Source organism: Gymnoscopelus microlampas (genome assembly GCF_963454915.1).
Source record: "Gymnoscopelus microlampas genome assembly, chromosome: 14".
Lineage (NCBI taxonomy): Eukaryota > Metazoa > Chordata > Actinopteri > Myctophiformes > Myctophidae > Gymnoscopelus > Gymnoscopelus microlampas.
Window position 1 is genome coordinate 3,908,223 of NC_139951.1, and position 24,218 is coordinate 3,932,440.

The following is a 24,218-nucleotide window of genomic DNA, read 5'->3' on the forward strand; positions in this document are numbered from 1 at the left end:
ATGTCAGGTGATAAGAAGCGGCCTGCTCACTCCTCATGCATTGAAGGAAGCATGAGCTCAGTTCGGGGCTCTCCCCAAGCTTGCAGAGGGAGAGTAGCACCCAGGATTAAAGCTTAGGCAATTGGCACTGGGTAAAAGAATGGGTTACAAAAAATATTGGTATAGAAACTATATATATATATATATATATATATATATATATATATATATATATATATATATATATATATATATATATATATATATATATATATATTACTGTTTAGACTGATGATTATTTGGTTTACCTATGATCCTAGATTACTATCTCTATGCATTTGATGTATTAATTTGTGTTTACCTTGCTTACTGTATATCACACTCTGGATTAAGAGCGTCTGCTAAATGCCTAAATTGTAAATTGCAAATTGTATGAACATTTCAGAGGCTGACAAGATTTGCTACCTCTTGGGCGTAAACTCAGCAGAGATGCTTAAGGCGTATTGCTACCCCAGAGTGAAAGTTGGAAACGAGTAGCCTATGTCACTAAGGGACAGACTGTGCCACAGGTGAGTAAATTACATTATTGCCATGTTCTGATTTCATACACACTTTATATTCTCAACACAGCATACCATTAGAACTCTAATATCTTTTTGAGTTGTGTCCAGACTGTCTTAAATCATCTTCTGTAAAAACACCCGGGACAGACTCTTCTCCCTTCTGGCTCCCAAACTGTGGAACAAACTCCCCATTGCAGACTCACTCCCAATCTTCCGCCGTAATCTGAAGACTCACCTCTTCAGATTCCACAGCCCGTAGAACTTGCCCTAGCCTTGATGACCTTGCAGGCTTATGCAAAGGCTAAATGTAATTTCGATGGCATGTTATGTAAACAGATGCCAGGTTAATCTGTAGACCTGGCATCCAAGTGTATAGTGTCAATGTGCAGATTATAGATTGTTTTAGATTATAATGTTTAGACTGATGATAGGTTCTTGGTTTACCTATGATCCTAGATTACTAATGCAATGCATTTAATGCATTACCTTGTGTTTTCCTTGCTTGATATTGAAGACCTGGCCCGATGATTTGTACAGGCCTTTTCCACAGCTATTCAGAGTTGTAATTAGTGTTGCCGTGACCCAGAAAAAGAATAATTGTGTGAATGGGATTGGGGTAGCTTTAATATGATGGTGATGGGAGTGTCTCTAGGTCTGAGATTGTGGGTGCAGACAATGGGATGACTGGGCGTGTAGACTTTAAAACGTTGAATAAAGAGCTACATTTATTTTTGTGACAGTGTCTGACTCTGCGGGTCCTATTCTTTTATTTAACCATCAGAGATCTTCTCCTAAATTGTGCATTTTTGACTTACAGATGTGCCACTTCAAAACTTCACACGTTACTGTTCTTTCCCTGAAAGTGCATTTTTTCCTCCCTGTTCTGCCCTTACAAATGCACTGTTTTGCCCCTGAAAAGAAGTTGTCACTACACACCCCCGTTTTTCCCTTCAACAGACATCCATATACATGAGAACAAAAGAATGTGTGTTGAAGAAGGTGTCAGACTCATTATGAGGCGAAAGGTGATTTGAAGAGGTCCTTGACCAGTTGCTCAAATGAATTAGCATCATAAAAGCAGTGATCATCAAAATAATTCAGCATTTTAAATGTCCTTCTTTGTCCCTCTTATTGCCCTGGGAATCCCCTGAAAATTGACTGTCTTGCCAATGGCAGGACATTTGAAGTTTTGAAATGGCACATCTGTACGCACTTGTCGCCAACCTTTTGAGGTGTGCATCGGCCTCCTTCCCAAACGTCTATGCTAGAGGTGCAATAGGTTAAACTTCTAGCAACATATTTTGGTTAAATTGTTAAGGGTGGGTTGTACAAATATGTGGACCACAGGTCCATTTGGTAGCTTCCATTTGGTCTCAGGTAGGTTGCCAATTTCAGGAGAGAGTACCATTTATTAGCTTAAATTTTATAGTTTTCCAGTTCCATTCGATAAAATTGGTAGCCCGATCTGAAAATACATTTTATGTTTACTAAAGAGCTGGAGAGACAGGGAGACCACGGTTACTGAACAAACGCAACGCCTACTATCTGAATATAGAGCTAGTTAATACCTATTTTAACAAAGCAATATCACTTAACCTTATACTTTAACATAACAAGTTAATGTGACCGTTATTGTAAAAGTAAACATTGTCGTGTGTTAATTATTACCCCATTCATTCCAGTGGAATCTTGAAGGCACTGCTCCTTGTTTAATATGAGTTCATCCATTGGTTTTGGTTGACTTCTTTAGATCCCCGGATCAAAGTGTTCACTACACACAAAGGTGCTCCCACAAGCTTTTCTAAAATTCAGTCCCTCATCTCTCTTGATCACCCTCACCCATTTGGCACGTATTGTTTTATCCACAGGAAACTCGTGGAAGCTCAAATGGGGGGATTTGCGTTTGTTGCAGCAAGGGACACTACAGTGGCTGTTGAGCCCGAGAAAAAGGGCAACAATGATTTATCTCTAAGGTAATGTTAGCATTGATAAATGGTATACACTGTAGTATACATTGCTATAAAAAACAAATGCAAAATAAAAGAAGCCTAAACGTGTTACACACACAGAAGGCAGCAGGGGTAGTATTTTTAGCATTGCTACTGTACATACATTCTCAACCCAGTCTAAAGCAATTTCCGAATGTTAAAATGATAACCGATAATATTATCAAGAAAACATGATGGCAAAACAGCGAACAGTAGTAGAATAAACGTTACCTTTCGAAATAAATAGTTGCTGGTTTTTGTCTGAAGACAGCTTGTTTAAACTACGGAAGAACATCCAGTGGATCACCACCACTAGCACAGACCCGGACGTGAACCGGAAGTTGTCAGACGTCAGCGTGAGTAAACCATCCCACTCTAGCATAATGAGCAGGGGTTAGGTGAGTTATAGGTGTTAGGCCAAGTAGTAACCTGACCAGTTTGTTTTGAGAGATCTGCAGCCTTGTTTTTAATGCCTTTTTTAGTGCTCTGCTACCATGAGGTGCATGCATAGTCAGTGTATTCTTACTGACCAACAAGGAGATCCTGTTCAAAAATATTGTTCTTTCGTTGACTAAAATACAACTCAGGTAGGTTATTTATTTTTTCCTTGTGGTAACATTGTTACCCACTTTCACCGTGAAGTGTTTGGCCTTACAGAGGTTAATTCTGGACCAAAAATGAATGGATTCAGTTTTGACCAGCTGGGCAGACGGCGAGGCAGAAGGTTTTGAGGTGTGCTAAGGTGTTGGTCGACTGTACATGTCAATGTGTGTTTGTTTTTTGTTTTTGTCTTTGTCGTGTACTGTATGGTATTGTGTATGCTGCTGGTCTGTGTGTCCAAGACAAATTTCTCCTATGGGAGACAAAATAAAGTAACCTTGAACCTTGATTTGTGTGATTTTTGGACAGAATCTGTAGGAGTAATAGCAAAAAATGTGTTTTGCACAAATCGGCCTCCTAGTGGCGCTCTAAAAGGCAGATGAGAAAAATGCAGGGCAAAGGTTTTTCCTTGGCCTCTAGAGAGTGTGCGTGCAAAGTTTCACCCAGATTGGTGCAGTTATAGGTAAAAACGCAAAGCGGCCTGTTATAGCACCACCATTAGGCTGACTTGAAAATGATCAAGTGGCAGTTTCGCAGTGACTGGGCCAACGGTGCCGGAGATTAGCTGTTCACAGACAGACACACAGATGGACGGACACACGGACGGACGGACAGGGTGCAAAACATACGACTGTCAGCGCATGAGCGAGCTGTCCGAGTATGCGATTCTAGGTGTCTGGAAAGTGGCCTCAGCTCATTGGCTCATTTACTCATGACACGACAAATGAGAGTTAGCAGTTTCAGTGTTGCTAAGATACGGTCTGTGCCCCATAGACTGTAGGGTAAAACGGGGAGGGGCTACTGGCAACCTGTTGTGAAATAAGGACAGATCTGCAAGGCAACAACGTGTCGACACGCAAGGCGTTGTTAGCTTGTAGATCTGTCCTCCAAAAAGTTGTGACGATTGCAGTACCTAAGGAAGTGATTTAGGGCGGATTCACACTATGGTCCCGGGTGCGCACCCTGGACCACTTGGCTGATCTTGTGATAGTGTGAACGTTGCGTATCGTTCCCCGAAACGGATCACCGTACCGTACCCGAGACCGCCTCCGGAGGTAGTCTCGGATCCGGATCATGCGTATTCGGGTACGGAACGATGCAATGTGAATCCATCCGTACTGACAGGAGGAAGTGGTCTGCTAATCATATATCATTTATATATTTTTAGCGGTGCCAGCCGCTCTACTCTTGACTATGTCCGTCCGTATGTCCGTATGTCCGTTTGTCCGTTTGTCCGTTTGTCCGTTTGAGCACGGGCTTTAAACAGCTATAACTCCAGTTCGCAGCATGCCAGCAAGTCCAAATTTGGTATGTGGACTTACACCACCAATTGGGACGAGCATTGCTTGCTGAAGCCCCGCCCCGCCCTATTATAGCGCCACCAGGAGGCCACTGTGTCCGTTTGAGCACGGGCTTTAAACAGCTATAACTCCAGTTCGCAGCATGCCAGCAAGTCCAAATTTGGTATGTGGACTTACACCACCAATTGGGACGAGCATTGATTGCTGAAGCCCCGCCCCGCCCTATTATAGCGCCACCAGGAGGCCACTGGCTTTAAACAGCGCTTTACACAGCTATAACTCCAGTTCGCAGCATGCCAGCAAGTCCCAATTTGGTATGTGGACTTAGACCACCAATAGGGATGAGCATTGATTGCTGAAGCCCCGCCCCGCCCTATTATAGCGCCACCAGGAGGCCACTGGCTTTAAACAGCTATAACTCCAGCTTGCAGCATATGCCACCAAGTCCAACTAATACCACCAATAGGGACCAACTGTAATTACATAAGCCCCGCCCCCTCTGTCTTCCCATTGGCTGGGCTTTAAACAGCCATAACTCCAGTTCACAGCATGCTACTGAGTACAAATTTGGTACGTGGACTCAGACCACCAATAGGGACGAACTGAAATGTAGTAAGCCCCGCCCCCTCTGTCTTCCTATTGGCTGGGCTTTAAACAGCCATAAGTCCACTTTGCAGCATGCTACCAAATACACATTTACCACGTGAACTTAGACCACTAATAGGGACAAGCTGTAATTGCTGAAGCCCCGCCCCCTCTGTATTGTCATTGGCTGGGCTACAAACAGCCATAACTCCAGTTTGCAGCATGCCACCAAGTCCAAATTTGGTATGTGGACTTACACCACCAATAGGGACGAGCATTAATTGCTGAAGCCCCGCCCCGCCCTATTATAGCGCCACCAGGAGGCCACTCATCAAAGGCACCGCTTCCTTCACACAGGGTGGGATTTTTATAATGACACATTATTTTAGCTGGGTTATACCTTCTCATAGTTCTACTTGAATGTTGACAAGAAATAATAATCCCGCTAGTGTTTGAGTAGCGCGAGGCGTGAAAAAACATAAACAAAAAACAGAACGCGTATATAAGGATCAATATACTGTACTAAGGATTAGTCTGTGACGTCACTGCTAAAATACCAAGGATGCGTCCGTGACGTCAATATCATATTAACAGAGACGACGCTACATTTCAAGGTTTCAAAGACCAGTGCACACACTGCTTTGGTTGTGTATTGTTTATCTGTTGTTATTATAACTCAAGACAACGTCAGGAACACAGTATAACTTTATTATTCACTCTAGACTCTGACAAGTGACTTTTCTTCTGTGAATGACATTCTGTATCTCCCAAAGCCCCATAGTCCACAGCGCCCCCACAAGGCACATATTTACCATTACTGTTAAATTAAATGGTCTCGAGTGCGGAAGAATCTTGGCCAATGTGAATACTGGCCAGCTGCGAGAGGCCAATCGTACTTGGGAACGGTTTGAATCAATCGGACCCAGTCTGAATCCGCCCTTACAGACGTATTGGGTCATAATGCGTTTCATATTAATTGTACATCGTGCAAGTACAGTAATGGTATGGGAAGCTTTTGGTGTTATACTGTAGGCATAATATTGAGTAATATTTTGTGTAAAAGTGTATCAGTTATATGGAGCATGCATCTGCCATTTTACCCTGGCGAACACTAACTATCCACTCCATGGGTCTCGGCTCGGATTAGTGTAGGAGGATAATATACATATTCATTTTTATGTTTATAAAAAGGTATAGTGGACATGTGAGTTGGACCCACAATTCAAACCACACAATAAAACGTATTGACAAGACTAGGTAATGACTACAAGAACAAAATACTTTTGTTACCATGCACTTTTATTGAATACAATGGGTCATATTTTATGACTTTGTACAGTGACTTGAATTGTAGAACTTATTCAGCAGCTTCTTTTCCCTGTAACAAACGTAAAGAATATCATTTTAGATATTCAACATACATTTTCAGTTGAATCTTAGTTAAAGATAGTCAACATAATGAACCTTCTTATTGAACATGTATTACCTTGGAGTCACGACTTTTAGCTCTCATCTTGTTGACCTGGCCTTCAGCGATGTCAGCACGCTCTTCAGCCTCCTCCAGCTCATTCTGAACCTTTCTGCACTTGGACAGGTGAGTGTTGGCTGCTTCCTCCTACAATATGATAGAGATGGTTCAAAGCCTCAATATTTGAAAAGAGCATCTTACTATTGTAGTCCAAACAAGACAATTTCAGGAAATTGTAATGTGTGGTTGTGACACAGTGGCCCATGTACAGTAGCATGTTTATGAGTGAGCCTTGACAGCTTCTCATTGGAATGGCACAATCATGGCTGTTTTCTTGTTCTTGTTCGGCACCCCGAGCCAAGAATTACAGCTTAAAGGAAACAAAGTCTATTGCTTTCTGTAGTCCATTTTGGAAATATACTTTTACCATTATGCCTGAAACACACTGCCTGCGACTGCAGCATGTGCATGCTTTTCCTTTCAGCACCCATGTTACAGTATAAGGTCAGAGCTTCCACAACGCCCATGTGTGCAGTGCATTTCAGTACCGTCGTGTGCATGCTAAACTGCAGAAACGTGGCAAGCTAGAGATTACATGTGCCGCTTGTGGAAAGCAGCAAGATGGACACTGAAAAATACTCTGCTGTTGCTCATATTGACATTACATAACTGATTACTATTATTCCTTTAGTTATTTCATTAGTTAAACTATGACAACAACACTATGGCCATGGGGACGACAACTAAAGATGTATATTGTCTTACCGCTTCCTCAGCCTGCCTCTTGTAGCCCTTCACCTTCATCTGCAGTTTGTCTACCAGATCCTGAAGCCTGCCAAGATTCTTCTTGTCTTCTTCAGTCTGAAGTAAAGTGAATTTATAACATCAGTTGCATGTTCATGCAATCTATTAATCTAATCAGTGGCATGATGGTTTTTTAAGTGAACATGATATACAGTACCTGGTATGTCAGCTCCTTCACTCTCCTCTCGTACTTGCGGACACCTTTAATGGCGTCTGCTCCGCCTCTCTGTGCTCCTTCAACCTCTCCCTCCAGTTCTCGCACCTTCAGAATGAAATGATGCACAATGAAATGATTTCTTCTTATTTCATTGATTATAAGCTGTGTTGAAGTAAACTACATCTTACCCTAGACTCCAGTTTCTGGAGCTGCTTCTTGCCTCCCTTCATAGCCAGGTTCTCCGCCTCGTCCAGGCGATGCTGCAGGTCCTTGACTGTGACCTCCAGGTTCTTCTTCATCCTCTCCAGGTGAGAACCAGTGTCCTGCTCCTTCTTAAGCTCCTCGGCCATCATAGCAGCCTGGAAAGTATTGTTTGTTAAGATAAGAATATACTTCATTGTCCAGCGAGGAAAAAATGATGATGCTTTATCACACTTGCCAAGAAAATCCAATCCAATCCAAAAAAACAAACATGGTACAGATTATCAAATGTTGAATGTGAGAAAATAGCTCTATAAAAAGATAATAAACAGGTCATAATAAGGTAATAAACAGATACCAGTGTCATACGACAAGAAGGAAACAAACCAGGTAAATATCTTTGAATAAATGAATACATTCTTGTACCAGTACAGTCTGCACTGTAGCATTCTGAACCATCTGTCAGAAGCCAGCACCTCAGAATGCTGGGTTCAGAATGTTATCTTTCTCCCTGAGCACATATTTCTGATATAAAGACACGTTTAGCATTTAGTTCTAAAATACATCCTCTGTTGTAGCCTATTAAAGAGCAAAGGTTTTTTAACATAAGACAGGCCATGACGGAGCTGTATTGTATTATACTGTATGTTTATATTAAGCATGATAAGGGGCGGTCATCCTAACTTACATCAGTGATGGCTTTCTTTGCCTTCTCCTCAGCATTCCTTGCTTCTTGAACACTGTCATCCACTTCACCTTGGACCTGGATCAGGTCACTCTCAAGTTTCTTCTTGGTGCCCAAAAGGCTTGTGTTCTAATATAAAGATCCAGTTTAGCAATGCAAGTATGCATGACTTGTATGTTAAATATGTTGAGAGTTTTTCCATTGACTTACTTGGGAGTGCAACAGGCCAGCGCGTTCACTAGCATCCACTAGTTCTTGTTCAGCCACTTTGCGGCCTCTCTCTGTCTGTTCCAGAGCCACTCTCAGCTCGTCGATCTCAGAAACCATGAGGCCATTCCTACGCTCCACCATGGCAGCTTGCTCCTTCATATCTTCTTGGCCTCTTAAAGCGTCGTCAAGGTGCAGTTGGGCATCCTAAAATAAATCACATTTGAGGTGGTCACGTTAAGAGGAACATCAGAATGTGACTTGTTCAGTGAAGTTCCATTGTGTGAATATGTATCTAACTAATATGTTTTGCACCTTAAGCGTTCCCTGGACGTTCCTCAGCTGCTTCTGGGCCTCAGCAGCCTGGCGGTTGGCGTGGCTCAGCTGAACCTCCATCTCATTCAAGTCTCCCTCCATCTTCTTTTTGATTCTCAGGGCATCGTTTCTGCTCCTGACCTCAGAGTCCAGAGTGCCCTGCATGGAGTCAATCACCCTCTGGCTGTTCCTCTTGATCCCCTCCATCTCTTCGTCCTTCTCTGCCAGCTTCCTGTCAACCTCACCCTTGATCTGGTTGAGCTCCAGCTGGACACGAAGAATCTTGGACTCCTCGTGCTCCAGAGTACCCTAAAATGTAATACAGGATCAAAAGGTTGTAGGACATTTTAATGTAACATCGATCATATACTGCTACACTGTCTGAATATAAAACGTATTGAAATAATTCTAAGATATAGACAATTGGTAAAAGTTTTACCTCAGCTTCCTCCAGGGCTGTCTGGATCTCTGACTTCTCTGTCTCTGTCTGTTTCTTGGATTTCTCCAGCTCATGGATGCTCTTTCCAGTCTCACCAATCTGTTCAGTCAGGTCTGAGATCTCCTCTGCAGTTGATTGAAAATAATGAATGAGCAACTTTCCAATCAGCAACTATTTTGTATTTGAATTTGCATTTGAATAAAGTTGTAGCTTGATCTTGAATATTTAATGATTTTATTTTTTTACTGTTAAAAAAACTCACGTTGCAGGTTCTTGTTTTCACGCTTCATGGTCTCCAGTTGGTCCAGCGACTCCTCATAGGAATTCTTCATTTTAAACATCTCAGTGCTGAGAGAACGAGCCTCTTTCTGAGCTCCTTCCAGCTCGGCCTGGCCCTCTTCATATTTCTGCTTCCAATCTGCCAAGACCTATACAGCATTTGTAACGAAATGTGTAATTTACCCCAGTTTAAGGAGGCAAGAATGATTTTGCTCTAAAATAATGTATGTCAAAGCACCTTATCAAAGTTCCTCTGTTTCTTGTCAAGGTTGGCAGCTAAACCATTGGCCCTCTCCACATCAATCATGAGGTCTTCCACTTCACCCTGGAGTCTCTGTTTGGTTTTCTCCAGAGAGGCGCACTTGGAATTCACAGCCTCGATTTGCTCCTCAGCTTCCTGAAGACGCTGGGCGAGCTTCTTCCTGTTGATCAGTTTTGAATGGAATCAAATTATTGTGAGCAATATTTTGTATAGTGAGTGGTATTTGATGTTGTAAAAACACTGATCACTTACTTAGCTTCCTCTAGCTCCTCAGTGCGTTGCACAGCATCAGTCTCATACTTGCTCCTCCACTGACACACCTCAGCGTTGGCCTTGGACATTCCACGCTGTAGCTCGGCCTTGGCCTCCTGCTCCTCCTCAAACTGCTCCCTCAGAAGGTCACAGTCATGGCGAGCTGATTGCACAGCATGGGCAAGGGCATTCTTTGCCTGTCAAAAGAAAAATGCCAAAGAAATATCAGCTGGATACAATTACAAAAAGACACCTATACTCCTATTTGTAAAAAAGAAAGCTGTTCCTTACCTTAACCTCCTCTTCAACGTGTCTCTTCAACTCCTCAATCTGTTGGGTGAAGGCCTGCTTGCCTCTGGTGAGCTGAGAGACGAGACCTTCTTTCTCCTCAAGTTGACGACCAAACTCACCTAGTTAGAAATTTTAATATTAGTTTCAAACATTTAAATAATCTTTGTTGAATACATATTTCTGACTAATGATCAAAGCATTATCTCTAATTATGGATTTTGCTCAAGTACCATTGACAAACCACGTAGGCTAGTAGACTTTACAATGAACATTTACCATTTTCTGTCAACAGTCTTGCTCTCTGAGCTCCAATATCATTTAACTGGCGAACATTCTCATCACTCTTGGCCTTGATTTCACTGAGTTGGTCCTCAAGGGTGCGGCACATCTTCTCAAGATTTCCCTGTTGATTAACATATTACATATTAACATATTCAGTCACTGAAGTAACCTACAATGTATTCCCTTGTTTTAGTCATTCTTGTATTTGTCAATAATTAAACACAAGCATTCTATTCTACCTTTGCTTTAGCAACAGCTTCCATGTTGCTAGACAGGTCATCGATCTCCATCTTGTATTCACTCTTCTCCTTCTCCAGTTTCTGCTTGACACGCTGGAGGTTGTCGATCTGCTCGCCCAGCTCTGCAACGCTGTCCGCCTGTTTCTTACGGAGAGCAGAAGCAGTGGCTTCATGCTGCAGGGTGGACTCTTCGAGGTCACGACGCAGCTTCTGGAACTCAGCCTCACGCTTCTTATTCATCTCGATCTGACTAGCAGTGGCTCCACCGGCCTCCTCCAGCCTCTCGCTGATCTCCTCAAGTTCCCTGGAGAGGTCAGCTCTCTGCTTCTCAACCTTGGCACGAGCGGCACGCTCTGCCTCGATCTCCTCCTCCAGTTCTTCAATACGAGCCTTTCAAATGAATGAACATATTACAAATGTAATCTACACATACTTATTATCAATGATTTTAAAGAAGATGAATAAAATAAATACCTGGAGTTCTTTGATCTTCTTTTGCAGCTGGGCCCCCAAAGATTGCTCATCCTCAATCTTACTCAGAAGCTGGCTTACTTCAAAGTCCTTCCTGTGGAATACAGTATATCATATTTTAGTTTTAGTTTTAATCCATGTCATTTCATATTGTTATTTGTATTCATATTATTTATTATTAGTATCAATTATTCATATTGTGGTCCCCATTACTTCTTTATCTTCTCATCAGACTGCTGCTTGTCATTCTCCAGATCCATGATGGATTCCTGGGCCAGTTTCAGATCACCCTCAAGCTTTCTCTTGGCTCTCTCAAGGTCCATGCGGAGCTTCTTCTCTTGCTCCAGAGAACCCTCCAACTGCACAACAATATATTTGTCTTATTATTCATTAAAACAATAAACATACCGTATATATTCAAAACATCCAATTGACTTGATGAACTCACATCGTCAACTTGCTGCTCCAGCTTGGTCTTGGCCTTGGTCAGAGTGTTGACTTTGTCTTCCTCTGCCTGCAGGTCATCAAGAGTCTGCTGATGTGCCTCTTGGAGGGCCTTCTTTTCCTTGGTCAGCTTAGCAAGACCTTCATCCTGAGAGGCCATCTCCTCAGTCAGGTTCTTCACCTGAATACGCAGAATGAATGGATCATTATTGTTCTATAACTTGATAAGAAAGCTTGAGTGTATAATCATGAGTGGATCATTATTATTCTATAACTTCATAAGACGGCTAGAGTGTATAATGTTGAACCTTGTTTTCAGTGGCGTGTTTCTCCTTCTCCACTTTGGCCAAGGTGAGCTCCAGGTCATCAATGTCCTTCTTGAGCTCAGAGCATTCATCTTCCAGCTTCCTCTTCTTGGCAGTCAGTTCAGCATTGATCTCCTCCTCGTCCTCCAGTCTCTCAGTCGTCTCTTTGACCTTTGCCTCCAACTGGATCTTACTTTTAATAAGACCCTCACATCTCTCCTCAGCATCATTCAATGCTTCATCTCCCTGGTTGTCAATGAAAAAGATAAGTGAGGGAACTTGTTGCAGCATTTGTTCTGGGTGAGATATATGAGATTTGTTTTGCAGCTGCTTCCTGGGGGGGGTTCACAAGGGACATTAACTGACTGAACAAGCTGGTGAAAAAGTACGGAGGCGGTGGCTCAAATGAGGACAAGGAAGAAGCTGGAGAATATCAACCTCCTCCAAAAGGATATACTATAGTAGTGTGTGGTTGAGGAGCAGTGGCATTTGCAGATTCAACCTCCCCCTCAGAAGAACGACAAATTGGGTCAGGCCTTTGTGCCGGTAGCCATGTAGCTATACAACGATGCCAACAGCCGTTCGACCACCAGACATTCCCTGCCATGGTCTACATCAATATTCTACATTAGATAAAAGATTGAAGATGATAAAAAATATGAAACATTAGCAACATTTCCTGTACAAGTGTAGCTACTTACTGATGCCGCTGACTGCGCAAGGTTATTCTTCTCCTGCACCACAGCCACTAGTTTCTCTTCCAGTGTCTTCTTCGTGGCCAGGGCAGCAGCCAGGTCAGTCTTCATCTTCTCATAGTTCTCCTTCATGTTCTGCAGCTCCTTCTCAGTCTCAGCGCTCTGCAGGAGAGGCTTGATCTTGAAGTACAGCCCCATCCATGGCCAGTTTTTCACATTGCAGAATGAGCGCACGTTGAACTGGATGGTGTAAATGGCCTCTCTGTGGAAAGCGGTTTCAATGGATCATGATTTAGCTGAAGATTGAGGATTTCCATGTAATACGACTGCAGGCTGTTATTATTGTGTCATAGTTCTTTCTGTTGTTGTCGTTATTATGGCTGTTGGTATTATTGTTATTAACCCCCGGGAAGGTAAATGCAGATGGCCACCCGTCCTAGAACCCGTATCTGCTCAAGGTTTCTTCTCCTGTTTAAGGGGAGTGTTTCTCCTTCCCACCGTCATCAAAAGCTTCCTCGGCAATTTTTGCTATTTTTATTATAATGATTTGACATTTTACTTTTGTCTTATTGAACAGCAATGACAACGTTTACTTACAAGTTGTACTTAATATTGAATTGATGTTTTCATATTACCTCCTAACCATCATCTTGACAAACTCCTTCCTCATGACGTAAGCTCGTCCGAGAGCCTGAGTCATTGTGACCAGAGCAAACAGCTTTTCATCTCGCATCTCCTCCAGGACACCCAGCAGACCAGCTTTGAAGAAGACCTGAATACAATGTTACAAACACTGAGCATTGAGCAACTAAAAAAACGTAAAATCTACTTTTAGTCCTCTCTGGATAATGTTAAACCAGATTGGGAGTCTGTTTACCTTGGTGTGTCCAAACTTGTACTCATCATGAGGTACGTCAATGGACCCAAGAAGCTTCTCAGAGGCTTTCTTGTTGTCCATGAACGCGCCATCAGGACATGCGCTGGCATTCAGTACTTTGTACCTGTTTTTTTAAAGTTCATGGTCATTTTGTGTGACATTCAGTACTTTGTACATGTTTTGTAAAAGTGGGTCATTTTGTGTTAATAGGTGTGGAACTAAAAGTTGCTGGAAAAAGGAATGAATACCTCTGCTTGAAGTCAGCATAGGGGATTCTGCTTGGGAAGCCCTTTGTACAAATCCTGATGCCCTCCAGCACACCGTTACACCTCAGCTGGTGGATGACCAGGAAGTTCTCCATCAGGCCTGTAAAGATGTTGCTTCATTATTATTAGGACAAAATAGTTACACACTAGCCAACGTTGCATTCAATGGCCACCTCACAATCATTTGTTTAAATGTTTATTTTCAGTGTTTACCTGGAGTCTTGGACTCGTTGGGAATCAGGCAACGCACAAAGTGAGGATGAGTGCTTCTCAGATTGGTCATCAGCATCCCCAAGTTCGCCTATTGAGACAATTATTATTAGTAAAAAGTAAGACAATATTGTACTTTTCCCCCCACTAGAATTATTGGAACTCTTTAGATTCTAGTTACTTTAAAGATTTAGATTTTTCTAAAACATACATTAACCACTCAAGCCCTGTTTTAAACTTCAGCCATTCAAAGATAGCTGCTCTACAAGCTCACATCATGTGATACAGAAATTGTTTAATTCCAACATGAAAAGACATGCCTATTTTTTACAGGACTATAATGTTTTTTTTTGTGACAGGACTATAATGTTGATAATAATGAATAAATATTCTTACCCTGAAAGCACTAGACACAGTCTGCATGGAACCACCCTTCTTCTTGCCGCCCTTCTTTGTGTTATCTGTTTATATTGGTTAGAATCATGAGTGGACAGTTTCTTCCGCATCCCTCCTTTTCTTCATTTGTTAAAGTCAACAGACATAATATACTTTGATATACAGAATGAAAATTCCTCCCTTCTTGTCAAATTCTGAGTGTTTATAGTATTAGGCTCAGGTGGGGGATAGAACACATTATATAATGTTATTATATTAAAAACATACCTTCAGCCTTAGGAGGAGGATAGAACACATTATGTTATTCTATTAATACACATACCTTCAGACTCAGGAGGAGGATAGAACACATAATATCATATTATTATATGCATAAACATACCTTCAGGCTCAGGAGGAGGATAGAACACAGCAAGCAGTTTAACTGAAGACTTCTGGAACAGTTGAATGACAGAGTCGTTCAGGGGGTCCTTGTTCTTCTCAAGCCAGCCTGTGATGCTGTAGTCCACAGTTCCAGCGTAGTGGACCAGGGAGAAGTGGGCCTCACCCTTGCCTTTGGCCGGCTTGGGCTTCTCAAAGGCCTTGTTCTTCCCAAGATGCTGGTCAAGCAACTTTTCGGCGAAGGTTTTGTCTGAAGACTTTGGGAACATGCACTGCTCTTCAAGGATGGAGAAGATGCCCAAGGGCTTTGTAAAGGAGACAAAAGAGACAAATCACCACAAACGAAGTGCCAATGACAAAAACTATATTAACATCATGTCCATTAAAGCAAAACAAAGTGTTCCATAAGTGTTACGCCGTGTGGACACGGTCACCTTGGAAAGTGTTGATCAAATAGAATCAATTTTCGGTTACTGCATTTCTATTTCTCGCTTCTTCGCTTCTTCACTTGAGATCAATGTTTAGCTTTAAATGACATTGTGTGTTTGTTTACATAAAATCAACTAGCGCAGGTGCACAAAACCAACTAGCACAGGTGCTCTGAGCCTTCGATTAGACAGCGGTCTGTTTTTGAGCTCATCGGTCATTATCCAGAAATAACACACCGCTGAATTCAGTGATTGACCAATCAGAATTAAGCATCCAACCAAGCCGTGTAATAAAATATAATAATACCTTCTCAATTAGCTCAATGCAGACAGCCAAGTCCATGCCGAAGTCAATGAGATCCCAGGGAATTCCTTCCTTCTTGTACTCTTCTTGCTCCAGAACAAACATGGTGTGGTTGAAAAACTGTTGCAGTTTCTCATTGGTGAAGTTGATGCACAGCTGCTCCAGGGTGTTGAACTGTGAGTGGAAATATCATTAGCCCAATTTCTTGTAATTGTGTAATTGTGACAAAAATAATAAGTCTCCCACTTAAAACAAGTCCATGCTTACATCAAAGATTTCAAAACCAGCGATGTCCAGCACACCAATGTAGTAGTTTCTCTGCTGCTTGGTGTCCAGCATCTCATTGATCCTAACGACCATCCAGAAGAACTCCTTCTCATAGAGGGACTTGGCCAAGGCACCAACTGAGTTCATTACCTATGGAAATAGGAACGTTATTAGTAGGGGTGTGAATTACACAATTTACAATTTAGGCATTTAGCAGACGCTCTTAATCCAGAGTGATTTACAGTAAGCAAGGAAAACACGAGGTAATGCATCAAATGCATTGCATTAGTAATCTAGGATCATAGGTAAACCAAGAACCTATCATCAGTCTAAACATTATAATCTAAAACAATCTATAATCTGCACATTGAAACTATACACTTGGATGCCAGGTCTACAGATTAACCTGGCATCTGTCTACATAACATGCCATCGAAATTACATTTAGCCTTTGCATAAGCCTGCAAGGTCATCAAGGCTAGGGCAAGTTCTACGGCAAGTGCTACGGGCTATGGAGTCTGAAGAGGTGAGTCTTCAGATTACGGCGGAAGATTGGGAATGAGTCTGCAATGGGGAGTTTGTTCCACAGTTTGGGAGCCAGAAGGGAGAAGAGTCTGTCCCGGGTGTTTTTACAGAAGATGATTTAAGACAGTCTGGACACAACTCAAAAAGATATTAGAGTTCTAATGGTATGCTGTGTTGAGAATATAAAGTGTGTATGAAATCAGAACATGGAAATAATGTAATTTACTCACCTGTGGCACAGTCTGTCCCTTAGTGACATACTCGTTTCCAACTTTCACTCTGGGGTAGCAATACGCCTTAAGCATCTCTGCTGAGTTTATGCCCAACAGGTAGCAAATCTTGTCAGCCTCTGAAATGTTCATACAATTTGTTTTTTATATCACGATTTTTGTAACCCATTCTTTTACCCAGTGCCAATTGCCTAAGCTTTAATCCTGGGTGCTACTCTCCCTCTGCCAGCTTGGGGAGAGCCCCGAACTGAGCTCATGCTTCCTTCAATGCATGAGGAGTGAGCAGGCCACTTCTTATCACCTGACATGTGGGTAGAGTTTCCCCGGAAGGGTGTAGCGCGTGGAAGGAACGCATTTATTTACCATAAGGGACACAGGGAGAACATGCAAACTCCACACAGAAAGGCCCTTTCGCCAACCCCACCTAGGGTATGGGCACTGACGACGCGGAGGAGAGAACATGCCCCCAGCGCCCATAGTGGGAATCGAACCCAGGACCTTCTCGCTGTGAGGCGACATTGCAACCGACTGCGCTACCGATTGCGCCACCGTAAACGCTAAAATATAAAAAAAACTAGAAAAAGTGCTCCTCGGAGCACAGGTCTCCGCCAGGTCAGGTAGGTTATTGTGGCCTCCTGGTGGCGCTATAATAGGCCAATGTGAAAAGGGTGCCATTTCCTCTTAGGCCTTGCACGGCAATCGGACACTGCATTCATGATTTGAGGCATTTTGTTCAAATAATGTGTTTTGCTAAATTAGACCTACGCTATAACAGGCCAATGTTATAGCGCTGCTCAACATAGTGTGATTGTGCGTGCAAAGTTTGACCGCAATCGGATGATGCTTTCATGATTTGCGGCATTTTGTTCAAAACAAGCCACTAAGGTAAGGTAAGGTAAGGTAAGGTATTTACTTTTATTGTCCCGAAGGAAATTTGTTTTGGGCTTTAACCCCAGCTGCAGCCACACGTAAAACAATGACAATACAAAATACAAAATACATAACAGGGGGGGGGGGGGGGACAACATTACACAAGTGCACAGATAGTGATCGGTCTACTCTTAAAGGTCACTGCAGGGCCTCATTTAGCATTTTAGTTGCCACAGGAACAAACAATTTTTTGAATCGTACATAATTCCATCTAGGTTCGCTATACCTTCTCCCAGAGGGCAGCATTACAAACTGTCCATGTAAAACATGGGTAGCATCACTGACTATTTTCTGAGCTTGTCTTAGCGTGGCCTGCTCGTAAATAGACTTTAGAGAGGGGAGTTGTCTTACTCCTATGATTTTCCCTGCAGTCTGCACCAATCGGAGCAATTTGGACCTCAGTTGCACTGAGAGGTTGCCAAACCAAACTGTGATGCCAAATCTGACCAGACTTTCCAAGACCGCTCGGTAGAACACTAACATAAACTTTTGGTCAACACCATGAACCCTGAGACGGCTTTTTTTTTTTTTTTTTTTTTTTACTACTACTACTGCAAACTTTAGATGTCAATCTTAGGCAATCAGGATGGAATATGAAAAATCAAACACATCCGTCTTGATCACATGACTATGGAGATCATGTGTACCGATTTGCGTGAAATTTGCATAAAATATTTAGGCTTAATAGCAAAAAATGTGTTTTACGTAAGTCGGCCTACTGGTGGCGCTATAAAAGGCAGATGTGAAAAATGCAGGGCAAAGGTTTTTCCTTGACCTCTAGGGAGTGCGCTTACAAAGTTTTACACAGATCGGTGCAGTTATAGGTAAAAACACGAATCGGCCTGTTATAGCGCCACCATGAGGCTGATTTGAACATTTTCAAGTGCCATTTCTTCCCCGGCATAGTGGAAATATGCGTGCACAATTTCAAGGAAATTGCATGCTGTGTTCATGATTTGAGGCATTTAGTTCAAAACGGAGCACTCCTGCAAATTTTGGAAGCCATTTTTAGCCAATCAGGATGGAATATGAGAAATCTGAAAGACCTGTTTGGTTTAATGACTATAGAGATACTGTGTACCGATTTGCGTGTTTTTTGGACAAAATCTGTAGGAGTAATGTCAAAAAATATGTTTTGCACAAATCGGCCTCCTGGTGGCGCTATAACAGGCCCATGTGAAACATTTGAGGCAGAGGTTCTGAACTGGCATCCAGGGAGTGGATTCCCTTTTTTTCCTTCAACAGACATCCATATACATGAGAACAAAAGAATGTGTGTTGAAGAAGGTGTCAGACTCATTATGAGGCGAAAGGTAATTTGAAGAGATCCTTGACCAGTTGCTCAAATTAATTAGCATCATAAAAGCAGTGATCATCAAAATAATTCAGCATTTTAAATGCCCTTCTTTGTCCCTCTTATTGCCCTGGGAATCCCCTGAAAATGTACTGTCTTGGCGATGGCAGGACATTTGAAGTTTTGAAATGGCACATCTGTAGATGCAGCTAACCCTCCGTGTTAATGATACATAATAATAATAATAATAATAATAGTAATAATAATAATAATAATAAAGATTAGCTCACCCTCCGTGCCGTCAGGTTCTGCCTGTTCTTCACGCTGCTTCTGTTTGAACTTCATGACACCATGATGCATCACTGCACCGGTGAACTTGTAGATCATCTGTTTTTCCTCACCGTTGAAGCCCAGGACGTCAATAGCGTCCTGATGTCAATAAGCAGAGAAGTATTCAAAAGATTGAGATTAAGCATTAGATTAACAAACATAATTTAGAACTGTGTACAACTCAACAGTTAACAAACCAACATACAGTATAAGTGTATATACATGGTATCTGCACATTTCTAAAGTGACAATTTAAGGACTTTTAAGACCTATACAATAAGTAAGTTGAAATAAAACAAATAAGACCATTACTGCATCAAAAGTAATCAACAAACTATACTATTAAAATTGTCAAACATTGGCCAAATTGTCGAATATTACCTAAGAAAGAGGTACAAAAAATGAAAACATGTAGATCGGCTATTTTCACAATATTTATCTGTGGAACCAAGTCAAACTAAATGTAATGCCACTGCTACAATTCCAAGCTACAATTCCAAGTGCCTATTTTAACTGGGGGGGTCCCCAGTTAAAATAGGATTACCGTATTTTCCGCACTATAAGGCGCATCTGAGTATAACGCGCACTTTCAATAAATGTATTGTTTTCATATATAGGGCGCACCGCATTATAAGGCGCATCCGCACTATAAGGCGCACTGACGGTGCGCCTTATAGTGCGGATGCGCCTTATAATGCGGTATAATGCCCCGTTCTTGTACATATCCTTTTCCCCCCTTATTTACTTATTTTTTTGTACATAGTGTTATCTTTTCTGCGATATTCGAACTGTGGTGCCACTATGTATATGAATTGAATACCAAGGCCCTCATTGGAAACAAGTCCGCAAGGACTTTTATGAACGGACCTGTTAGACAAAGTATTTTAAATGTAACTGTGCTGTTTTACATTTTTTGCCTAATAAAATATTCAATCAATCAAAACCAATATTGATACATATATAAGGCGCATCGGATTATAAGGCGCATCCGCACTATAAGGCGCACTGATGGTGCGCCTTATAGTGCGGAAAATACGGTAGTTTGGGGGGTCACGGCCTGAAAACTTTGAGAACCACTGCTTTATAAAATACATTTTGCAGAGCAACTGACTGCATTGCACAGTGAGTATTAGACTATTAAAATAATGTTCACTGACATCAGTAGCGTCCAGCTCCTCTTTGTCGTTAATGCTGGCCACAGTGATCACACCCATGCTGATCAACGGGAAGTCGTAGGGGTTGGAGGTGATCAGACACATTTCTTAAAAGGGATTAAAAAAGGGTGAAAATTTGTTTTTATTCATTAATTTATGTTGCTCGCTGCATCATCAGTAATTCCACTTACCAATAATCTCAGGTTTGTGGTTGGTCATCATCTGGAAAAAGATGTGGTAACCTCTCTCTGCAGCAAGCTGGTAGGTCACTCTGGACTTCTCCAGCAGATCTATATGGGTTGTACATAACTCAAAATGATGATAATAATAACAACAACAACACCAACAACAACAACAACAACAACAACAACAACAATAATAATAATAATAATCTATATGGGTTGTACATAACTCAGAATGTAATCCTCAAATGAAAGCATTTATAATTTATCATCTGTGAACTTCATACTCACATGTCTCAATATCAGCACTGGCCAGTTTACCCGTTGTGCCGAAATGGATTCTGATGAATTTACCCTGTTTGATATAGCACAATTAGTTGCATCTACACTGTGGAATTATTGCAGGTTTTCTCATAAAGTGTCATTATTTATACTTACAAAGCGAGAGGAGTTGTCATTCCTCACAGTCTTGGCATTACCATAGGACTCCAGCAAGGGATTGGCAGCAATAATCTGATCCTCCAGTGACCCCTAGAATGTTTTAGACAATTGAAAATTTGTTCAGAATTATTTTAAATTGAATTGCTATATTGCATACAAATGCTTTATGTTCAAAAACATGTATTTGTTGAAGTTAAAAACCTGTACATATACCTTGATTTTACCGCTATCGGCCGCCGATTTCTCTCCACCAGAACTAGCTGTTGCAAAGTACTGGATGACACGCTTGGTGTTCACAGTCTTTCCAGCACCGGATTCTCCACTGGTTATAAATACACATATTCAGATAAATGCAGTTAGTGAATTGGTGTACACTGTTCTTTATTTAAAGCCTAGTAGATGGGAAACTTACGTGATCAGGACAGACTGGTTCTCTTTATCTGTAAAATGTAAAGCAAACTTTTAGTCATGGATACACCACAAAACCATTATAGTTATATTATTGTTTTTACATTGTCCTGAGTAGTACGTACCCATCAGCATGAACTGATAGGCGTTGTCAGAGACAGAGAAGATGTGGGGTGGAGCCTCAATACGCTTCTTGCCTCTGTAGGCATTTACAACGTCCTGGTCGTACACTGGGAGCCACTTGTAGGGGTTCACAGTTGCACAAAACAAGCCAGAGTAGGTCTGAAGGGGAGAAGAGAGAGAACATTAACATCATACAACATAGCACTGAGCATGCCACATATCTGGGACAACGGATCACTAGAAGCTGGTATTACAGTCACGAGTTTCAAGTGGCATCAACCAATGAGCAAGTTAACTTCAGAAGAGTTTGTTTGCATTCGTTTTTCTATGGTTTTCACTTGATGATATAACTTGTACACTGTATTTTTCTTTCTTTGCTATCGACAGGTGCAATACTGTACTGTTCTCAGTATGTAGAGAACCTTACATAGATCATCCATGCTGCATAACGCTCTTTGAGGTTATACAGGACAGTGGCTTCACTGAGGTGGGTCATCATGGCCATGTCCTCAATTTTGTCATACTTGGGAGGGTTCATAGGGGTGACATCAGCCTCCTTTACAGTTCTTTCCTAAAAAAAAGAAGAAAAAAAGCACAACTCCAGAATGTATTGTGATTACAGTTGTACTGTTCCACTATTTGATTTTAGATACACCTCTACTTACCACTTTATCCAAGAGCGTTTCCACAGTGACGTTGCCACCGTCCTTCTTTATAATTTTACACTTGAGGTACAGCTCCTTAGCATCAGCCACATATGCTGCCGTTTTGGCATCAAAGGGCATAGCTTGAGCCTCCATTCTCTCCCTCTCTGGCTTACGGAGATAAATGGCGGCCTTGCCATACTGCTCCATCTCTGCGTCCGTACTCATGGTGGCGGCTTTCTGTAGACAGACAAATAGATGGTGTTGATGCCTTTGCTGACTTGAGTTCTGAGCAGATAATTGTAGGATTATTCTTATGGTTATAGCTTATTGTAGGTTTATTAGAAAGATTATGTACACTCACTTTTCCCCACTACCAGTAGAAGTAGAATCTTGAGTGCAACCCCTAAGAGTGAAAAAACACATCATTTTGAGGATATTAACATGAGTTGATGATTTAACACAATTTATAATTATGAATTAGATTAGATTATATGAATCCTAATGTTCATTCTTGCCACACACCACTTTGTAAGAGACGCATTCAAAAATATCTCATCAATTCCACATCTGAAAATATTATTTACATGCAATGAAACAAAATTATAGTTGCCCATTCAGTTTTTTTATTTGTTTGTTTGTTTTTTGCTTCTTCTTAATTTCACCAAGTCATTTTTTGTTACTAAAGCCATTTTTCTATTTTTTTATTTGAAGAAATATATAAGAAGAAATGCTAGATTTATTTCTTAACCTTTAATTCCAATTAAGGTTAAATTCAGAGGTGGGCAGACTAGCCAAACTCTACTCGAATAAAATAAAAAATATTGTTACTTCAAACCAATATTAACTCTAGTAGATGTAAAAGTAATTTTCCAAATAATTACTTGATTAAGATTAAGAAAGTATCTGGTAAAAACACATAGGCTACAATGTAAACTATTATTTAAATAATCATAACATAATTGAAAGGTAGATAAAAATGAATGAACAAAAGTGAATTCCAATCTGGCCTAAACCATATCACTATACATACAATAATACACAATCAATAATTTAAATTGTTCAATATAACATAAATTATTCTGTCCACTCAATATTCAGTGTCTGTAACTCTGTCTATCTGTAGCTATGTGGCACTATGTACAGAGTCATTTTAATGAATAGATAACATGACAGATTTATGCGACTATGAATAACTAACATCTCTAAAATATTTATAGGACTATCAAGAACAGATGAAGTCTCACTCACCACTATGGAACTCTGAACTCCTCTGCAATGGGTACGTGTCAACCATCTCAGCATGCCTTATATTAGGTGTTCATTGCATGCTGGGCAGAAAGTAAAAGTAGGAGTTGCCTTTCAAGGTCCTTTAATTCCTGTTGACATTGCGATAGTATCCATTTAGACATAACAAAAAACATTTCAAATCTATTAATAATCTTGTAAATTATACTTCCAACACTCACATGATATTTGATAGTGCTTCTTAGCTATGTGTTTTTTGTCCATGCCAGTGGCTATGGTTTAAAAATAGTTAAATTGGCAGGGTGGTGGGGTGCTGGGTTTCTTCATTTGGTAAAATCATTACAGCAGGTCTTGTCAGATACATTATTTGGACATGTTAATATTCAGTAAGGAAAGTAAATACTCAAATACTGTACTTGTCATTTTACATTTTACTTACTTCATTGTATGCTACTTCATACTTCCACCCCACTCCATTTGAGGAGGACACTTTTTGACAGCTTTAGTTATTTTTTTGTTTTTTTTTGTTTATGTAGTCAGGATCACAGTTCAGATGTGTATGAGTTGTTAACTGCTCCAACAAATAGTCTGGCACTGGCTTAACGGGACAGGCTTCACTGTAGGTGTATATCAGTGTCACTTAATGCTTGACAGGACCATAAAAAAGTGTCCACTTAACGTTATTTCCATTCCTTGTACTCATCACATCACATTTCATGTCAGCATTACATTTCACTTATTACATTACATTACACTCTGTAATGTATA

The 24,218-nt window shown here is 41.1% G+C and overlaps 1 protein-coding gene across 1 annotated transcript; it reads right to left on the reverse strand.

Annotated features, from left to right (window-relative positions):
* Window positions 1–6,484: 6,484 nt before the first annotated feature.
* On the reverse strand, window positions 6,485–22,609 carry LOC311059612 (myosin heavy chain, fast skeletal muscle-like; the record flags this gene model as incomplete). Its single annotated transcript, XM_084077616.1, has 39 exons — window positions 22,567–22,609; window positions 22,224–22,442; window positions 21,986–22,129; window positions 21,561–21,717; window positions 21,440–21,467; window positions 21,241–21,349; window positions 21,025–21,117; window positions 20,878–20,941; window positions 20,596–20,694; window positions 20,408–20,511; window positions 19,211–19,349; window positions 16,697–16,815; window positions 15,942–16,091; window positions 15,678–15,848; window positions 14,944–15,247; window positions 14,562–14,626; window positions 14,169–14,256; window positions 13,938–14,055; window positions 13,690–13,813; window positions 13,448–13,584; window positions 12,819–13,074; window positions 12,121–12,363; window positions 11,817–11,993; window positions 11,582–11,727; window positions 11,372–11,462; window positions 10,898–11,287; window positions 10,653–10,779; window positions 10,377–10,495; window positions 10,086–10,282; window positions 9,810–9,993; window positions 9,555–9,720; window positions 9,293–9,417; window positions 8,854–9,162; window positions 8,542–8,745; window positions 8,335–8,460; window positions 7,634–7,804; window positions 7,446–7,550; window positions 7,250–7,345; window positions 6,485–6,631 (listed from the first exon to the last, which is right to left on the reverse strand). Exons 2-39 carry the CDS (start codon window positions 22,428–22,430, stop codon window positions 6,485–6,487), a joined length of 5,799 nt encoding a protein of 1,932 aa, XP_083933742.1. The 5' UTR covers window positions 22,431–22,442; window positions 22,567–22,609.
* Between the last annotated feature and the right edge of the window lie 1,609 nt (window positions 22,610–24,218).